The sequence below is a fragment of the Lethenteron reissneri genome, unplaced genomic scaffold, assembly GCF_015708825.2.
Source record: "Lethenteron reissneri isolate LAM-NWPU_2019-01 unplaced genomic scaffold, ASM1570882v1 scaffold_1514, whole genome shotgun sequence".
Classification (NCBI taxonomy): domain Eukaryota; kingdom Metazoa; phylum Chordata; class Hyperoartia; order Petromyzontiformes; family Petromyzontidae; genus Lethenteron; species Lethenteron reissneri.
Window position 1 is genome coordinate 1 of NW_026891239.1, and position 20072 is coordinate 20072.

Genomic DNA, 20072 nt, shown 5'->3' on the forward strand with positions numbered 1-20072 from the left:
CGTTCTGCAGATGTAGATGCCAACACACCGCCATCTATTGCGTGTGGTGGTTGAACTTACCGCTCTCAGTCCGAGCAGGCAACTGGACGTACGGGACCAGGTAGTTCGTTTTCTCTGAAAGTCCCCAAGTCGAACGTTCGTACGTGGAGGAGTCCCCGTGTTACGGACACCCTGCCACATCAATCTCTCTACTCACCACTCATCTCTCTCTCTCTGCCTCACCACACACATCTCTCTCTCTCTGCCTCACCACTCATCTCTCTCTCTCACCACTCATCTCTCTCTCTCTCACACACTCTCTCTCTCTCTCACCACACACATCTCTCTCTCACCACACATCTCTCTCTCTGCCTCACCACACATCTCTCTGCCTCACCACACACATCTCTCTCTCTGCCTCACCACTCTCTCTCTCTCACCACACATCTCACCACTCTCTCTGCCTCACCACACACATCTCTCTCTCTCACGCCTCACCACACATCTCTCTCTCACGCCTCACCACACACATCTCCTCTCTCTCTACTCACCGCCGGGGTGGGAGCCGTGCTCGCGCTGTCCAAGAGGAAGCGTCGAGCCCCCAGCCGGCGAGCTTGACGCGCCCCGAGGCCGGTCACCAGGACGCTGCGTGGCGTGAGCTCGCCGTGCTCCAGGCCGTAGCCGTGCAGGTAGCGCAGCCACACAGCAGCTGGCGCGTCACCGCCTGGGCACAGAGACTCATAGAGACTCATAGAGACACACAGAGACACATAGAGACACACAGAGACTCATAGAGACTCATAGAGACTCATAGAGACTCATAGAGACACATAGAGACACACAGAGACCCATAGAGATAGGGGGGTAGGGAGGTGAGTGACGGGGTGGGGGGTGGTGGCACCTTGATGTGGTGGGACGGTGTGTGGGGCGACGTCCCCAGGTAGGTGGACAGGTCCCGGTCCACGAGCTCAAAGACCACGGCGAGCCGCGCGTCGCCCTCGCCAGGATCCACGCCGAAGTCCAGCAGCCTGCACGGCGGCCGGGGGTCGAGGCGGCGACATCCAAGTGTCACGTGGGGTTACATCCGGGTCGTTGACGGATTAAAACTCTGTGGTAGTAGGTTTTAACCCTTTTAAACTGGTACAAAACTGACAACCTTTATACAAGGCATCATGTTTGCAATAACCACAACACAAGTAGTCAAAATGCAAACAAAAAGAAACAACTCTGATGATGATAATAATATGCACTGTTCTTGAAGTTGATTGGCCCACACCTGAGACAGCTTTTCTTAGAGCCTAGTCCCCATTGGTGTTGGACCAGATGACGCCAGAAGGCGTACAATTTAAACACAGCGCAATATCAGAGTATTGAGAGCTCGGGGTAAAGCATTTACACTATGAGACATTATTATCATTATCAGAGTTGCTTCTTTTTGTTTGCATTTGTGACTACTTGTGTTGTGGTTATTGCAAACATGATGCCTTGTATAAAGGTGTCAGTTTGTACCAGTTTAAAAGGGTAAAAACCTACGACTATATTTTGCCGCTGCTAAAGGAGTTCTCATAGTGGATCACACCTCGTCACGGTGATTGGCTCTGCCGGTCCTGGCCCACAGCCAATGGGGGGAAGCCTAGGGCCGTGGCCCTGACGTCATGGCAAGGTGACAGCTGTAAGGAGATGATTGGCCCTGCTGGCTTTAGCCACAGCCAATGGGGAGACGAGTCAGGGGCGTGGTCCCGGGAGCCTACGATGGAGTCTGGAAGATTCCATGGAGGCTAACCAGGATTGGTGGAAACGTACCACGTGACCCGGGTATTAAATAGGGTGGAGACGAACGACACCTGGTCAGTAGGGGATTGGTTCTGCTGGCTTTAGCCACAGCCAATGGGGAGACGAGTCAGGGGCGTGGTCCCGGGAGCCTACGATGGAGTCTGGAAGATTCCATGGAGGCTAACCAGGATTGGTGGAAACGTACCACGTGACCGGGTATTAAATAGGAGGGCGGCAGACCGGGTAGACAAACGCATTTCAAAAACAGGGGGCGCTCCTCCATCGGCGGTGGAGACGGCGACAACGTAAGGCGAGTTGACACCAAGACACGAAGACCGTGGAGGACTGGAGGACGGAGGCCGACGCGGCGACGACTGCGAGGGATCGCGAGGGGGCGCCAGGAGGGGTGGAGAGACACCCACCTCACCACGTTGGGGTGCTCCAACTTCATGAGCTGCAGCAGCTGCTGCAGCTGCCAGGTCTCCCCCTCCCGGCCCCCGCCTGTCTGCAGGCGCAGGCCCTTGAGCAGCGCCACAAAGCGGCCCTCGTCTCGCAGGTCGCGAGCCTTCAACGCCGTCGCGGCCCCGTAGACCCAGCGCCCAACTCGGCCACCGCCTCGTACTGCTGCTCCATGTCCGCCGCCCCGAAACGCTTCCAGCGCAGACGCCGCCGCTAGCAGCAGCAGCAGCAGCGATCACACAGAGACGCAAGAGAGACAGAGAGAAGCAGAGAGAGAGAGAATTGTCACGGAGGGTCACAGATACAGAGAGAGTCACAGAGAGTCACAGAGAGAGTCACAGAGATTGTCACCTAGAGGGGAAATGAGCGCAGACTCCGCCAGTCACGTGGATGTCCTCTGCTGCCGGAAGTCCGCCCGCCACCGCCGCTAGCAGCAGCAGCAGCAGCGATCACACAGAGACGCAAGAGAGATAGAGAGAAGCAGAGAGTCGCAGAGAGAGACAGAGAGAATTGTCACAGAGGGTCACAGATACACATCGAGGGTAAATGCACCTTTACATCAGCCGCACCTAGTTTACACAACAAAGGCTCATTCCTAACAGCGTGCTTCAGCCGCACCGAACCTCACAACAATAATATCCAGGGCCTACCTTGGCTCCTCCCACCCTCAGCCAGTATATATACAAGGACTGTGTTCTTGGAATTTCTCTCACTTGATGCAGCTGTCGTGGCTGTGACGGTTCCACCTGAAGATTGAAGCTTGTGTTGCCTCCGAAACGTTATTTTATTTTACTTTTGTTAATTTAAATTTTTTACCTACATGACTTTACCGAAAAACCTAAGAATATGAATCCTTGCAGTCACGAAAGCTTAAAATCTAGAATTAAATGGGCGAGGTTAATGACTGTGGCTCATGCAGCTGCAATGGCTGCTTGGGTACACAGTTCAGACCTCCCCAGAGACCCTGGCTGACAGAGGAGGTGTTCAGGCTGGCTGAGAAAAATCAGCAGGCCCACTCTCATAGTCTACAGCATCCCACGTCAGAGAATGAGGCTGACCGCAGCCTTCGCTCGGAGGTTCTGAGAGCCGTGAGGGAGGCGCTGCAATGATGGGTGGTGGTCGCGGGTTTCTGAGGAGATGGAATCTGCCTCAGTAGCCCGTGATCAGACATCGCTGTTTAATTCCATCAAAAACGTAATTTGTAGTGCCACACCTATCACCATCATTCGGGGAAAAAATGGTGATCCAATCTCCGATCCCCAGGAACAGGTTTGCAGATTTGCTGAGCATTTCTGTGAGGTCCTGGGGGAGGGGAAATCCCTCAGCCAGGAAAACATCATGGCACAAAGTGGGGATGACACTGCTGAGGCTGCGGTGCCTCAAATATTGGAAGAAGTCACCCCCTGTGAGTGACTGGCTGAGGTGTCATCTGTTGAGGAAGTCCTGAAGGAGATCCAGAGTCGAGACCAGGAAAGGCACCAGGCAGAGATGATCACCCAAGGGAAATTCTAGACAGACAAGCCTAAACATTTAGGCTGGCCTGTCTATGATCCATCTTAACCGGTTAGAAACATTTAGGTTGGCCTGTCTATGATCCATCCTCGGATAACCAGGCTGGATTGTGTGTGGAGCTCACAAATCCTTGAAAGATCTGGACAAAGTCCTATTGGTGAGCTCCTCCGGCAGGCAAGGCTGCGTTGGCTGGGTCATGTAACCCGCATGCCCAGCCACCGCATGCCTAAACAGATTTCGTTCGGCCCGTTTTTTTTTGGTTTGCCATGTTTGTTGATGTACAGAGTTAGACTGATGGCCTTAATCTAAGTTGTCTTGTGGTTGTTGTTGTTTGACTTGCATCCCACTGGGATTTTTGCACATGGCGTTGGTGTAACGGTACTTTTTCTGCAATATTTTGGTCTTTTCTTAGATTTTGTTTGCACTTAGTCTAATATTCACTTTAAGATGTTTTCTTGTTCATATTTTAGTTTTTTGTTTGTTGCGGTTGCACCAGATTCAAGAGCCGAATGGCTCACAGGGCTATACGTAATACATGAACTTGAACTTGATAGAGGGGCGTCATGGTTGGGATCGAACCCACGACCTTCTGTAGACCAGGCGAGGTAGTTAACATCTCTACAGGGTCGCAATCGAACTCACGACCTCCTGTAGACCAGGCGAGGGAGTTAACATCTCTACAGGGACATGATGGAACCCACGACCTCCTGTAGACCAGGCGAGGTAGTCAATATCTCTACAGGGTCGCGATCGAACTCATGACCTCCTGTAGACCAGGCGAATGAGTTAACATCCACCTAGTCACCGTCACGACCCCAGATTCTGATTAAATGATCTCGACTTAGACATTTACATGAATGTTACATTCCACGGGTGGATTGACCAACACAGTTTAGACCCCTCAACTGTTCCACAAAGACCACAGGGGATGGTGGTGGGGGGTGGGGGGCATCAGCCCAGCCCAATCCCAACCCAATCCCAGGCCAATCAGGCCGGGCAATGTAGCCCAGCCCAATCCCAGCCCAGCCCAACCAGGCCAGGCCGGGCAATGTCACCCAGCCCAATCCCAGCCCAGGCCAGCCCAGCCCAACCAGGCGGGGCAATGTGGCCTAGGGCTGCACTCACTCACCTCGTGGTTCGCTCCGTAGACGTCTGTGTGGGTGGTGGGGGGTCTTGAGCTCTCTACTCCGTCGTGGCGAGGAGGTGACACACGAAGCTATTGCCTCGTGTGGTGGTGGTGGAGGTGGTGGTGGTGGAGGTGGTGGAGGTGGTGGTGGTGGTGGAGGTGGTGGTGGTGGAGGAGGTGGTGGAGGTGGTGGTGGAGGTGGTGGAGGAGGTGGTGGAGGTGGTGGAGGAGGTGGTGGTGGTGGTGGAGGTGGTGGGTGGTGGTGGAGGTGGTGGTGGAGGTGGTGGTGGTGGAGGTGGTGGTGGTGGTGATGGTGGTGGTGGAGGTGGTGGTGGTGGTGGTGGTGGAGGTGGTGGTGGTGGAGGAGGTGGTGGTGGTGGTGGTGGAGGTGGTGGTGGAGGAGGTGGTGGTGGTGGTGGTGGTGGAGGTCCGACGTTTCGCTACCACAACAAGGGCGGGAGACGGTGCGTCGTTGTGACCACGCGTGGCTTTAGCAGGGCGCGTTTAGAAAACGTAGCGCGGATAGGCGACCACGTGGCAGCGAGGCTAAATTCCGTAGAGCTGATAGGCGCCCGCCCATAGACTCAACACTGGCCACAGTTCTGTATGTGCAGCAGTCGATTTGAAGTTTTCGTGACTGATAGGATCCATATCCTTTGCTTCTTTCGGTAAAGTCACGTGGGTGAAAATTTTAAATATAAAATAGAAATAAGCAAAGAGTCTACGCGCATACTCTGTGTTTTTTTCAGTAAAGTCACGTGGGTATAAAAAATAAAATTAAAATAAATAATATCGCCACGTTTCGGAGGCAACGCAAACTTCCGTCTGTGTTGCCCGCGAAAAAAGTCGTGATTTAATTTATTTTAATTTTTATTGTTTTATATTGTATTGTGTATTTCCCTTCTACGTGAGTTTACCGAAAGAAGCAAGAACATGAATCCCTGCAGTCACGAAATCTTTAAATCGAAAATGTCTATATATATGCACAGTACTTTATACGTGCAGAGTTCAGTGTGTAAGTGATGTATCTCCCTTGTCACCCCCCCCCCCCTTGTAATCCCCCCTGTTACCCCCCCCCCCCCCCCCCCCCTGTAACCCCCCCCCCCTGTACCCCCCCCCCCGTACCCCCCTGTACCCCCCCCCCCTGTACCCCCCCCCTGTACCCCCCCCTGTACCCCCCCCGTACCCCCCTGTACCCCCCCCACACAAAGACCCCCCTGCCGTGCAGCCTGTGCAGCCTGCTGCTGCTCACGAGTGGAGGCTCACGAGGGGGGCGGGTGGCCAGCACCACGCCCAGCCGCCTGTGTCTCTCCCGTGGCGATGTTCACTGCGACACACCGCACCAGGCTCTCGATTGATGCTGAGTCGACCTAGGGGAGGCCCAGGAGCGAGCAGTGATTGAGCTCTGACACTCTGAGTGTGTTGGTCTATGTGATGGAGTGTGGATCAAGCAGTGATTGAGCTCTGACACTGAGTGTGTTGATCTATGTGATGGAGCGTGGATCAAGCAGTGATCGAGCTCTGACACTTTGAGTGTGTTGATCTATGTGATGGAGCGTGGATCAAGCAGTGATTGAGCTCTGACACTTTGAGTGTGTTGGTCTATGTGATGGAGTGTGGATCAAGCAGTGAATGAGCTCTGACACTTTGAATGTGTTGGTCTATGTGATGGAGCGTGGATCTAGCAGTGTTTGAGCTCTGACACTTTCAGTGTGTTGGTCTATGTGATGGAGTGTGGATCTAGCAGTGATTGAGCTCTGGCACTTTGAGTGTGTTGGTCTATGTGATGGAGTGTGGATCAAGCAGTGATTGAGCTCTGACACTTTGAGTGTGTTGGTCTATGTGATGGAGTGTGGATCTAGCAGTGATTGAGCTCTGACACTGTGAGTGTGTTGGTCTATGTGATGGAGTGTGGATCAAGCAGTGATTGAGCTCTGACACTTTGAGTGTGTTGGTCTATGTGATGGAGTGTGGATCTAGCAGTGATTGAGCTCTGACACTTTGAGTGTGTTGGTCTATGTGATGGAGTGTGGATCAAGCAGTGAATGAGCTCTGACACTGAGTGAGTTGATCTATGTGATGGAGCGTGGATCTAGCAGTGATTGAGCTCTGACACTTTGAGTGTGTTGGTCTATGTGATGGAGTGTGGATCTAGCAGTGATTGAGCTCTGACACTTTGAGTGTGTTGGTCTATGTGATGGAGTGTGGATCTAGCAGTGATTGAGCTCTGACACTTTGAGTGTGTTGGTCTATGTGATGGAGTGTGGATCTAGCAGTGTTTGAGCTCTGACACTTTGAGTGTGTTGGTCTATGTGATGGAGTGTGGATCTAGCAGTGTTTGAGCTCTGACACTTTAAGTGTGTTGGTCTATGCGATGGAGTGTGGATCAAGCAGTGAATGAGCTCTGACACTTTGAGTGTGTTGGTCTATGCGATGGAGCGTGGATCTAGCAGTGAATGAGCTCTGACATTTAGAGTGTGTTGGTCTATGTGATGGAGTGTGGATCAAGCAGTGATATTTGAAATACAAATTTGTTATCGTTAAAAGTGACTCCCGCTACGTGATTTCTGAACGAGAAACTGACGATTTGTGGATGGCACCGAGATTTCTCGATCTAAAGAGATTTGTGGATCGACAAAGACCCCCATATTAGGCCGTCCCATTGACTCCAGTTGGCTTCCTCCCCGACATTAACAGAGTTAGACTGATGGCCTTGATCTAAGTTGTCTTGTGGTTGTTGTTGTTGGTTGTTTGTTGTAGTACAGAGTTAGACTGATGGCCTTGATCTAAGTTGTCTTGTGGTTGTTGTTGTTGTTGGTTGTTTGTTGTAGTACAGAGTTAGACTGATGGCCTTGATCTAAGTTGTCTTGTGGTTGTTGTTGTTGGTTGTTGTAGTACAGAGTTAGACTGATGGCCTTGATCTAAGTTGTCTTGTGGTTGTTGTTGGTTGTTTGTTGTAGTACAGAGTTAGACTGATGGCCTTGATCTAAGTTGTCTTGTGGTTGTTGTTGTTGGTTGTTTGTTGTAGTACAGAGTTAGACTGATGGCCGTGATCTAAGTTGTCTTGTGGTTGTTGTTGTTGGTTGTTTGACTTGCATCCCACTGGGATTTTTGCACACAGCGTTGGTGTACGGTGCTTTTTCTGCAATATGTTGCTGTTTTTTCTTGGATTTTCTGTTTGCACTTAGTCACATATTCACCTTAAGATGTTTCTTGTTCATGTTTAGTTTTTTGTTTGTTGCGGTTGCACCCGATTCAAGAGCCGAATGGCTCACAGGGCTACACCTAATACATGAACTTGAATGCGTCATTCATTCTGTCGCGGATTAATTCCATCCTGCTACAGCCCAACCCAAACCGCGGCACGGTGCAGTTGACCGCCGTCGTTACCCGAGTGACGTCAACTTTGAATCCATCGCGATATCAAAACGATGAGATAGAAACCTGAGGATTTTGTTTGACAGAACATGCAAAACACTTTTAATTCACAGCTACGAAAACTCTTGGCCGATACAGAACGGGAATGGAGGCAGGTACTAGCATCGTCATCTGCCTCACGTCACATCAAGATGTCATGTATATCAACATGTAACATATAGAGAGCAGTGTATATAAGTGGAGTCTACATAGTGTAGTGTATATAGTGTATAGTAGTGTAGTGTATAGTAGTGTAGTGTAGAGTAGTGTATAGTGTAGTGTATAGTAGTGTGGTGTATAGTAGTGTAGTGTATAGTGTAGTGTGTAGTGTATAGTGTAGTGTAGTGTATAGTAGTGTAGTGTATAGTATAGTGTAGTGTATAGTGTAGTAGTGTATAGTGTAGTAGTGTATAGTGTAGTGTATAGTAGTGTATAGTGTAGTGTATAGTAGTGTATAGTGTAGTGTATAGTGTAGTGTATAGTAGTGTATAGTAGTGTAGTGTATAGTAGTGTATAGTGTAGTGTATAGTGTAGTGTATAGTAGTGTATAGTAGTGTAGTGTATAGTAGTGTATAGTGTAGTGTGTAGTGTATAGTGTAGTGTATAGTAGTGTAGTGTATAGTGTAGTGTATAGTAGTGTATAATGTATAGTGTAGTGTATAGTAGTGTATAGTGTAGTGTATAGTGTAGTGTATAGTGCAGTGTATAGTGTGTAGTGTATAGTGTAGTGTATAGTAGTGTATAGTGTAGTGTATAGTAGTGTATAGTGTAGTGCTGGATGCCGTGGTGCTGGCACCCTCAACAACTTTGAACGGATCACCGAACCCGGCAGGACTCGGCTGAACCCCGACTGGAGTCGATCTCCAGCCGAGGCCACCCGGCAGCTTGCGGCTGCAGTCTACTTGTCTACTTGCAAGAGAGTTGGTCAACGGTCTGCGGGCACCGCTCGCACTTGACGGAGCAGCACCACCGGAACTTGCATCTGCACCGCTTCTCCACCGTCACTGGGAGGGGAACACAGCAGAGGCGAGAGTGCAAAACGTCGGACATCGTCGTTTTGCCCACGAGGTTTTTATCGCGATTCTGCAATCGCCGCCGCGAGGTAACAAAAGTCTGCGTGCACTTCTCTCCGTGGTGTACTGTATAGTGTAGTGTATAGTATAGTGTAGAGTGTAGTGTATATTGTAGTGTAGTGTATAGTGTAGTGTATAGTGTAGTGTATAGTGTAGTGTATAGCGTAGTGTATAGTAGTGTATAGTGTAGTGTATAGTGTAGTGTAGTGTATAGTGTAGTGTATAGTGTAGTGTATAGTGTAGTGTATAGTAGTGTAGTGTATAGTGTACTGTATAGCGTAGTAGTGTAACGGAGCGAAGAATAGTATCCTTGGGGTCTTTTGCTAAAGCCACGTAGATGGCCTAAAAAAATAATAAAAGTAACAAAAAACTACGACGTTTCGATCGCAACACAAGCGACCGTTTGGTTTATTTTAGTGATTTTTTTTCACCTATCTACGTGACTTTACCGAAAGACCCAAAGAATATTAATTCCTGCTGTCATGAAAGCTTTAAGTCAAGAGTGATAGTGTATAGTAGTACAGGGACAGTGTGGAAAGAGAGGGTGTCTGTCGTTATCCGAGCACAAGTAGTGCACGCTTGTCCTAGCTAAGTAGTGTAGGATATGAGAGACATTGCACTGACCCTGGCGATGCCTGCTGCTGCTGTATATTTGGAGTCTGCGTCTCTCTCTCTCTCATCATCATCACGGTGGCTAGGAGATGTTAACTCCCTCGCTTGTTGTGCAGGAGGTCGTGGGTTCGATCCCAACTCTGACAATGCCCGCTGATGCTGCATATTTGGAGTTTGCGTGTCTCTCTCTGCCCGTAGGTCACGTGGATTTGTCTCCGGGTCCTCCGCTTCTCCCTCCACGTTGAAAATCAGGCGATTTAAGAGAATTTGGACGCTGTGCATTTCTACGTGACGAGCCACTTGGTCGACCTATCGTCTGTGGCTGGATCTACGCAGCTCGGCTGGTTAAATATAAAATAGTTTCGTAGCTTCTTAACGAATAGTTTGAGTTTATTTTCGGGTCGCGGCGACGGGGGGGCGGGGTGGGGGCACACCTCGGACAGTGTTGTACCCTCTGTCGCAGCACATGATCGAGCAATCCCCGGTGCCGTTGGCGGGCAAGTGGCACCGCCGCCCCACCGTGCCGGCAACGCCGCGGGCATCGTCGCGCTCGCAGTAGTCGGGGCTGCCGTGCACGTGCACCAGCTCGCTCGCAGTGGGCGCCACGAACCCCTCGTCCACCGGCTCCAGGTGCAGGCGCGGCCAGCGGGCGGCTTTGCCGCTTTTGCGGCCGCCGGTAACGGCAAAGGCACCGCCGCCACCGCCGCCCCCGGAACGAGCAATCCAGTTGTGGGTCACCAGCCGCACGGCGGAACTTGCGTCGTACTTGTCCTGCAGCCGCCATCGTCACCGTCGTCGTCAGGGGGTGAGGAGGAGGAAGAGGATCCGCCGTGTTTTATTTTGCTGTGGTGGTGGTGGTGGTGATGGTGGTGGTGGTGATGATGGTGGTGGTGATGATGGTGGTGGTGGTGGTGATGGTGGTGGTGGTGGTGGAGGTGGTGGTGGTGGTGATGGTGGTGGTGGTGATGATGGTGTTGGTGATGATGATGGTGGTGGTGGTGGTGATGGTGGTGGTGGTGATGGTGGTGGTGGTGGTGGTGGTGGTGATGGTGGTGGTGATGGTGGTGATGGTGGTGGTGGTAATGGTGGTGGTGGTGATGGTGGTGGTGGTGGAGGTGGTGGTGGGGGTGGTGGTGGTGGTGGTGGTGATGGTGGTGGTGGTGGTGATGGTGGTGGTGGTGGTGATGATGGTGGTGGTGATGATGGTGGTGGTGATGATGGTGGTGGTGGTGGTGGTGATGGTGGTGGAGGTGGTGGTGGTGGAGGTGGTGGTGGTGGTGATGGTGGTGGTGATGATGGTGGTGGTGATGATGATGGTGGTGGTGATGGTGGTGGTGGTGATGGTGGTGGTGGTGATGGTGGTGGTGGTGATGGTGGTGGTGGTGGTGGTGATGGTGGTGGTGATGGTGGTGATGGTGGTGGTGGTGGTGATGGTGGTGGTGGTGATGGTGGTGGTGGTGATGGTGGTGGTGATGGTGGTGGTGGTGATGGTGGTGGTGGTGGTGATGGTGGTGATGGTGATGGTGGTGATGGTGGTGATGGTTGTGGTGGTGGTGGTGGTGGTGATGGTGGTGGTGGTGGTGGTGATGTTGGTGGAGGTGGTGGTGGTGGTGATGGTGGTGGTGATGGTGGTGGTGATGGTGGTGGTGATGTTTGTGGTGGTGGTGGTGGTGGTGATGGTGGTGGAGGTGGTGGTGATGGTGGTGGTGATGGTGGTGGTGGAGGTGGTGGTGGTGATGGAGGTGGTGGTGGTGGTTATGGTGGTGGTGGTGGTGATGGTGGTGGTGGTGGTGGAGGTGGTGGTGATGGTGGTGATGGTGGTGATGGTGGTGGTGGTGATGGTGGTGGTGATGTTTGTGGTGGTGGTGGTGGTGGTGATGGTGGTGGAGGTGGTGGTGATGGTGGTGGTGATGGTGGTGGTGGAGGTGGTGATGGAGGTGGTGGTGGTGGTTATGGTGGTGGTGGTGGTGGTGATGGTGGTGGTGGTGGTGGAGGTGGTGGTGATGGTGGTGATGGTGGTGATGGTGGTGGTGGTGATGGTGGTGGTGGAGGTGGTGATGGTGGTGGTGGAGGTGGTGGTGGTGATGGTGGTGGTGGTGGTGATGGTTGTGGTGGTGGTGATGGTGGTGGTGATGGTGGTGGAGGTGGTGGTGGTGGTGATGGTGGTGGTGATGGTGGTGGTGGTGGTGGTGATGGTGGTGATGGTGATGGTGGTGGTGGTGATGGTGGTGGTGGTGGTGGTGATGGTGGTGATGGTGGTGGTGGTGGTGATGGTGATGGTGGTGATGGTTGTGGTGGTGGTGGTGATGGTGGTGATGGTGGTGGTGGTGGTGGTGATGGTGGTGGTGATGGTGGTGGTGATGGTGGAGGTGGTGGTGGTGGAGGTGGTGATGGTGGTGGTGGTGATGGTGGTGGTGGTGGTGGAGGTGGTGGTGATGGTGGTGATGGTGGTGGTGATGGTGGTGGTGGTGATGGTGGTGGTGATGGTGGTGGTGATGGTTGTGGTGGTGGTGATGGTGGTGGTGATGGTGGTGGAGGTGGTGGTGGTGGTGGTGGAGGTGGTGGTGGTGGAGGTGGTGGTGGAGGTGGTGGTGGTGATGGTGGTGGTGGTGGTGGTGATGGTGGTGATGGTGGTGGTGGTGGAGGTGGTGGTGATGGTGGTGGTGATGGTGGTGGTGATGGTGGTGGATGGTGGTGGTGGTGGTGGTGGTGGTGGTGGTGATGGTGGTGGTGGTGGTGATGGTGGTGGTGGTGATGGTGGTGGTGGTGGAGGTGGTGATGGTGGTGGTGGTGGTGGTGATGGTGGTGGTGGTGGTGATGGTGGTGGTGGTGGTGGTGATGGTGGTGGTGGTGGTGGTGATGGTGGTGGTGGTGGTGATGGTGGTGATGGTGGTGGTGGTGGAGGTGGTGGTGGAGGTGATAGTGGTGGTGGTGATGGTGGTGGTGGTGATGGTGGTGGTGGTGGTGATGGTGGTGGAGGTGGTGGTGGTGGTGGTGATGGTGGTGGTGGTGGTGGTGATGGTGGTGGTGGTGATGGTGGTGGTGGTGGTGGTGATGGTGGTGGTGGTGGTGATGGTGGTGGTGGTGGAGGAGGTGATGGTGGTGGAGGTGGTTGAGTGAATGCAGGCAGCACCCTGAGCTGTTAGGGACCCCCCCCCCCCCCCCCACGTCTGTAACCCTCCCATTGATTCAGCCTCATCACTCGCACCTCACACTCACCCCACCCACACTCAGCTCACCCACCTCACACTCACCCCACCCACACTCACCCCACCCACACTCACCCCACCCACACTCACCCCACCCACACTCAGCTCACCCACCTCACACTCACCCCACCCACACTCAGCTCACCCACCTCACACTCACCCCACCCACACTCACCCCACCCACACTCACCCCACCCACACTGACCCCACCCACACTCACCCCACCCACCTCACACTCACCCCACCCACACTCACCCCACCCACACTCACCCCACCCACACTCACCCCACCCACACTCACCCCACCCACCTCACACTCACCCCACCCACACTCACCCCACCCACCTCACACTCACCCCACCCACACTCACCCCACCCACACTCACCCCACCCACCTCACACTCACCCCACCCACACTCACCCCACCCACACTCACCCCACCCACACTCACCCCACCTACACATCACACATCACACTCACCCCACACTCACCCCACCCACACTCAGCCCACCCACACTCACCCCACCCACACTCACCCCACCCACACCTCACACTCACCCCACCCACACTCACCCCACCCACACTCACCCCACCCACTCATCACACTCACACTCACCCCACCCACACTCACCCCACCCACTCACCCCCACACTCACCCCACCCCACACTCACCCCACCCACTCATCACACTCACACTCACCCCACCCACACTCACCCCACCCACTCACCCCACACTCACCCCACCCACACTCACCCCACCCACACTCACCCCACCTACACATCACACTCACCCCACACTCACCCCACCCACACTCAGCCCACCCACACTCACCCCACCCACTCATCACACTCACACTCACCCCACCCACACTCAGCTCACCCACCTCCTACACTCACCCCACCCACACTCACCCCACCCACACTCACCCCACCCACACTGACCCCACCCACACTCACCCCACCCACCTCACCCACCCACACTCACCCCACCCACACTCACCCCACCCACACTCACCCCACCCACCCACACTCACCCCACCCACACTCACCCCACCCACACTCACCCCACCCACACTCAGCCCCACCCACACTCACCCCACCCACACTCACCCCACCCACACTCACCCCACCCACACTCACCCCACCCACACTCACCCCACCACACTCACACTCACCCCACCCACACTCACCCACCTCACCCCACCTCCACTCACCCCACACTCACCCCACCTCACCCCACCCACCTCACCCCACCCTCACCCCACACTCACCCCACACTCACCCCACACCCACCCACCTCACCCCACCCACACTCACCCCACCTCCACTCACCCCACCCACCTCACCCCACACTCACCCCACACTCACCCACCTCACCCCACCCACACTCACCCACCCACACTCACCCCACACTCACCCACCTCACCCCACCTCCACTCACCCCACACTCACCCCACACTCACCCCACACTCACCCCACACCCACCCACACTCACCCCACCCACACTCACCTCACCTCCACTCACCCTACCCACCTCACCCCACACTCACTCACCCACCCACCTCACCCCACACTCACCCCACACTCACCCCACACTCACCCACCTCACCCCACCCACACTCACCCCACCTCCACTCACCCCACCCACCTCACCCCACCCACCTCACCCCACCCACCTCACCCCACACTCACCCCACACTCACCCCACACTCACCCACCTCACCCCACCCACACTCACCTCACCTCCACTCACCCCACCCACCTCACCCCACACTCACCCCACACTCACCCCACACTCACGCACCTCACCCCACCCACCCTCACCCCTCCTCAGGGTGCAGTCCCATGCAGCCGTGAGCTCACCTTGAGAAAGTTTCCAACTTTGCGAAAGTCTGCGAGCTGTGGCCAGCAGATCTTGAGCGTGCAGGCGCCAGTCAACCCGTGGCACTTGCACTGCGTGTACGCCAGATTGTACACAGCCTGTAGCACCACCACCACCATCATCATCGTCACCACCACAATCATCACTACCAAACGCCATTCGCCAATAAGTGGCGGTGATGTCACCACGGCGCCTGTGCCAAGCCATGTGCACATTAAGCCCACGTGAAGTGTCGAATGCCCGTTGGCAGGAGGTCATGGGACAGACCCAGGTGTCATGGGTCGACTGACGGAGATGACTGGCCAATGCACCACTGCCCAAGTATGGGAAACTCTCCACTCTCTCCACAACTACCCTATCACCAAATGGGAGTTGTGGGGGTGGAGTGTCCGATGGTACAAAATACCCAGGCAGGTGCTTAGTTTTGGTGGGGCTGATGGTAAGGCCCCACCTCTTAGTGGCACGCTCCAGTCTCAGCAGCAGCGTCTCCATCTCCTCCTCTGAGTGAGCAGCAATCACCAGATCATCGGAATACATAACATGGTTGAGCAATAGGGAGCCATCCCTTGACCGCACCCGTGCATCCATCACCCTCCCACTCTACCCGATGGAAATTCTCCCGTTACAGCCATGGAAGGCTTCACGAACTACATGGTCAAAAATAATTTTTTAAGTTATGTGGGAGCCAGAGAACATCGCCACGCAGCTTTTCCCAGGCCCGCTCACCATCATGAGTCAAGGACACTGAAAGCACAAAGAAAAACCCACAACCCAGACCTACTGATGGTATCATAGGCCTTGACCAGGTCAATAAAGCAGAGATGTAGGTCTTGTTGGAATTCCCTACACCTCTGCTGTAGCAGACGGGGCCACCCTGGCCTAAAACCACATTGGGTCTGCGCAAGCATCTCCTCAGCGTGCCCAACAGGGCGATTTTTAAATCCTTTAAATTAAGTTCGCTTGCGTGCTTGCTTGCTTGCATACGACCGTGCAAATCTTTCGGTCGTTTTTTAACCCACTTCCCGTCATCCAATCGAGCTGACATTTTGCACACAGACTCGTTCTGCGAGACAATTAATGTTCGTGAATTTTTTTTACAAAATTTTACACTGTTTAGGGAAAACAAATTAAATATTTAATTACCAATTGCTTAATGGTGGCAGGCAATCATCTGACCCATAGGTGGCAGCCATCTCAAGCCAGAGGACGAGAGGACTCTAGCCGCCACGCATATAAAGGATTTATAGTGAAAAACGTTGTTTTTACGGGTTAATTTTTTAATTTTCGTCTACCCATCCACCCATTTGCCGACTCACCAGCCGGCCGGCCTTGTTATTGTGCAAATTCATCTGGACGAGCTCCAGCCGAGACTCCCCTCCTCTTCCATGCCGCCTGCGATCGTGCTCGCTCTCGTCCACAAACTTCCTGGCGAACCGGTATCCGTATTTGACGTCGTCCCCGCAGCCCGGCTGGGCGCCACGCGGCAGATCTGCCGCGGCCGCAGCGACGCAGTCGCAGCTGCCCGGCAGCGCCCCCTGGCGGCAGGCGCGCGCCACCGCGTGGACAACTCCGGCGGCGATCAGGGCGGAGACGAAGGCCGCCTCGCGCGAGCCTGGAGCCCCCCCCACCCCGACCACCCCGAAGAGCCCAATCAGCCCCGCCGACAAAACAATTTGATCGACTGTCTATTATCTCGTGTAGACCATTGCCGAAATAGAAACGTCACGTCGTTAGAACCGCCACTCCCGCCGACGCATCCCATAGGTTAAGGATTTGGCACGAAAAACAGAACGTGGCGAATTCGTTACGAGTGCGACGACAGGGCGCCACCTGTGGGCCAGGACGGGTAATCACGAGTATGGGCGCGTAATATAATAACCAACCACAAGGGGGGCGTCTCTGGGTTCAAGGTAACAGGCGGGGTCAGTAGGGAAGCTCCGGGAACTTGCTAGAAGGTTCTAGAAGGGGGCATGGCCGGAGTCGGGGTTTCGCCACGCCGGGAAGTGTGTAGTAGGGGGGACGTAACTGAAGGTTCGGGGCTGTCGCGGGATCCTGGCCGATCCTCTGCACAGCTCCAATCGTCGTCGTCGTCATCGCTACGTGTAGCTAGACGCCGACGATGGGGCTGTCTAGAAAGGTCGGCTGTGTGTAGCCACGTAGAAACGTGTCTATATATATCGCCCAGTGTTTGTGCCCAAGTGTGAGAAATGAATAAGAAGCACTCTGCACGTTTTTGTCTCATTGCACTAGTACAGCACTGACCGGTTGCTGTGTGTTGAAGAGTAAACTCACTGCAACATTTACAATTCGAGTATTGTGATGTTTCGCTGGGAAAACAACAACCACAACAACCACCACAACAACAACAACTAGCGTCATCAGGTGACAGCAGAGGTCGCAACCGGGTACCCGATATCCGTTTGTGACCTCTGGGCGACAGCCAGCATTGTGGAGACATTCTACTTCAGTCTGAAACAAGGGGATTGGCCACGTTCTGCTTACACGACACTAGACCTCGCTAATTGGCCGTGTCGGATGGTGGCGAGTAAAGCGAGGCAGCCCTCCGATTGGTGAAAACCCACCACCAGCGCCGTCGTTGCTCACGACTACCACCATCACTGACATCAGCTGCCCCGACCATGCTATTTTAAACCTTTATGTTGCCGGCAGAGGCTCCGACGCTCGCTCCGACCCAGCCTGACGATCCCCTTACCAGATTGAGCCACGGGGCCCAGAGTGTCCTCGGCGCCGGGCGTGGTGCAGTTCCACCGCCAGGCCTGCAGCTGGTGCCGACACTCGTCGAGCGCCAGCTGGATGCCATTGGCCACCTGCTCCGCGTGGTTCGAGTGCCGCCGGCACAGGCTGCGCTGTCCGGGGGAGAGACCCGGCGCCGCGGTGCACAGCAGTGGAGAGTCGGAGCGGTCGAAGAGCGGGGTCCACAGGGGCAGCAACCTGCAAGGGACGGGGGGTGGGGGGGAGTCACGGTGGCCAGGGGATGTTGACTACCTCGCCTGGTATGCAGGTCAAAATACGTGATCTAATCCCATCTGTGAAGGAGGTCATTCTTGACATGCAATGCCCTGCGGTAGCAGTTACATTGGGGAAACAAAACGTCATGTCTCGGACCGTGTTCGCGAACACAAGGCAGATCTGAAACACGGCAGAACCAATACCTCTGCCGTAGCTGACCATTGCTATAACGCCGTGGGCTCGCGTGATATTGTTTTTTTCCGAGACCAAGCTACTCTGCAAACCTTCGGGCTACTATGAAAGGTGTGTGCATGAAGCCATCCAGATATATAAACATAGACAAAACTTAAACCGAGAAGATGGATACAAATTGAACAATCATTGCAAGGATGTTATCAACCAGGTAATGCCTTCACTTGTTGTTGTTGTTGTTTCCATCGTACCTGCCGGTTTACTGCCAGCCCCGCCCACACCCCCCCCCCCAGCCTCACGTCCTCTTTCCATAGCACTCACGCGCCCCCCCCCTCACCCTACCACCCCCCCTATCTCTCTCCCCCCTTGCCTCCTCCCCCCTCTCTTACCTATGTAATAAGGGTCGTTGAGGCGACTTCTGGAATCCGTCTTTTATTCAACTTGCATTACAGCTTCCCTTCACGCTGTTGACAGGCAGCGTGAAAGGGACAGACAGAGAGACACACTGCCACGTGGCAGCCTGGACCACGTGGCAGCCTGGACCACGTGGCAGCCTGGACCACGTGGCAACCCGGAGCCCCGCTCCCGCGTGGCCCCCTTCCTCCGTTCGTTCCCGTTCTGACCACGTGCCGTTCCTCTCCACCCCTATTTAATACCCGGGTCACGTGGTACGTTTCCACCAATCCTGGTTAGCCTCCGTGGAATATTCCAGGCTCCCTCGTAGGCTCCCGGGACCACGCCCCTGACTCGTCTCCCCATTGGCTGAGGCCAAAGCCAGCAGAACCAATCATCTACTTGCAGCTGTCAGCTTGCCATTACGTCAGAGCCATGGCCCCAGGCTTCCCCCATTGGCTATAAACCAGGACCGGCAGAGCCAATCATCGTGACGAGTTGTGATACGTCAGTGAGCCGGATACATCCTCACATTACACTACTATGTAACCTCTTGCCACGGCAGCTCTCCCGCCGACTTCAGCATTGTCTCGCTGTGGTTGTCCCCCTCCCGACGAAGTTCGCTTGTGTTGCGATCGAAACGTCGTGATTTGTTTCATTTTATTTTATTTCTACCTACGTGACTTTACCGAAAGAACCAAAGAACATTTATATATTTACGCGATCTAACACCAAAAACGCCTCTATTGTGGATGACATTGGTCGCGAAAGCCCTGCCGCTACTAGGTGTTAAACGACTGTACGGGGTGTGTAAAATACAAGACGGTCAGGAGGCCGCTCAGAAACCAATGAACTTAGAAACTTGCGCTCATCGCAGCCGTGAGGAGGAAGACAGCGGCCAACGGTTACCACCAGGAAGCGGCCGAGACTGCCCACAGCTGTGCGAAGACGAAGCCCCCACAGGCGCAGAGACCCGGCCAGGAACAGCTCCTCCTCATCCTCATGGCCATCGGCGCTGTGCAGAAGTGAACCGGTGGAGACGATGTTAACTCCCTCGCCTGATATGTAGGTCGTGGGTTTGATCCCGACCCTGATGATACCTGCTGCCATATATTTGGAGTTTGCGTCTCTCTCTCTCATCGTCACGGTGGCTATGAGATGTTGACTACCTCGCCTGGTATGCAGGAGGTCGTGGGTTTGATCCCGACCCTGACGATGCCTGCTGCTGTATATTTGGAGTTTGCGTCTCTCTCTCTCATCATCGTCACGGTGGCTATGAGATGTTGACTACCTCGCCTGGTATGCAGGAGGTCATGGGTTTGATCCCGACCCTGACGATGCCTGCTGCCGTATATTTGGAGTTTGCGTCTCTCTCTCTCATCATCGTCACGGTGGCTATGAGATGTTGACTACCTCGCCGGGTATACAGGGGGTCGTGGCTTCGATCTCAGCCCTGACGATGCCTGCTGTTGCTGT

The 20072-nt window shown here is 54.3% G+C and overlaps 1 protein-coding gene across 1 annotated transcript; it reads right to left on the reverse strand.

Annotated features, from left to right (window-relative positions):
• Positions 1-8357: 8357 nt before the first annotated feature.
• On the reverse strand, positions 8358-19607 carry LOC133362524 (protein Wnt-5b-like). The gene is made up of 6 exons (XM_061581472.1): positions 19506-19607; positions 17755-17993; positions 16358-16653; positions 15023-15139; positions 10386-10722; positions 8358-9270 (listed from the first exon to the last, which is right to left on the reverse strand). Exons 1-6 carry the CDS (start codon positions 19604-19606, stop codon positions 9173-9175), a joined length of 1188 nt encoding a protein of 395 aa, XP_061437456.1. The 5' UTR covers position 19607; the 3' UTR covers positions 8358-9172.
• Positions 19608-20072: the final 465 nt, after the last annotated feature.

Bases quoted from the DNA above. Each gene is read 5' to 3' on its own strand.
- LOC133362524 (XM_061581472.1), bottom strand. From the start codon at position 19,606: ATGGCCATGAGGATGAGGAGGAGCTGTTCCTGGCCGGGTCTCTGCGCC. The intron at 16,654-17,754 runs GTAAGGGGATCG...GGGGGGCTCCAG, and splicing joins GGGCCCCGTGGCTCAATCTG to GCTCGCGCGAGGCGGCCTTC. The intron at 15,140-16,357 runs GTGAGTCGGCAA...GTGGTGCTACAG, and splicing joins ATAACAAGGCCGGCCGGCTG to GCTGTGTACAATCTGGCGTA.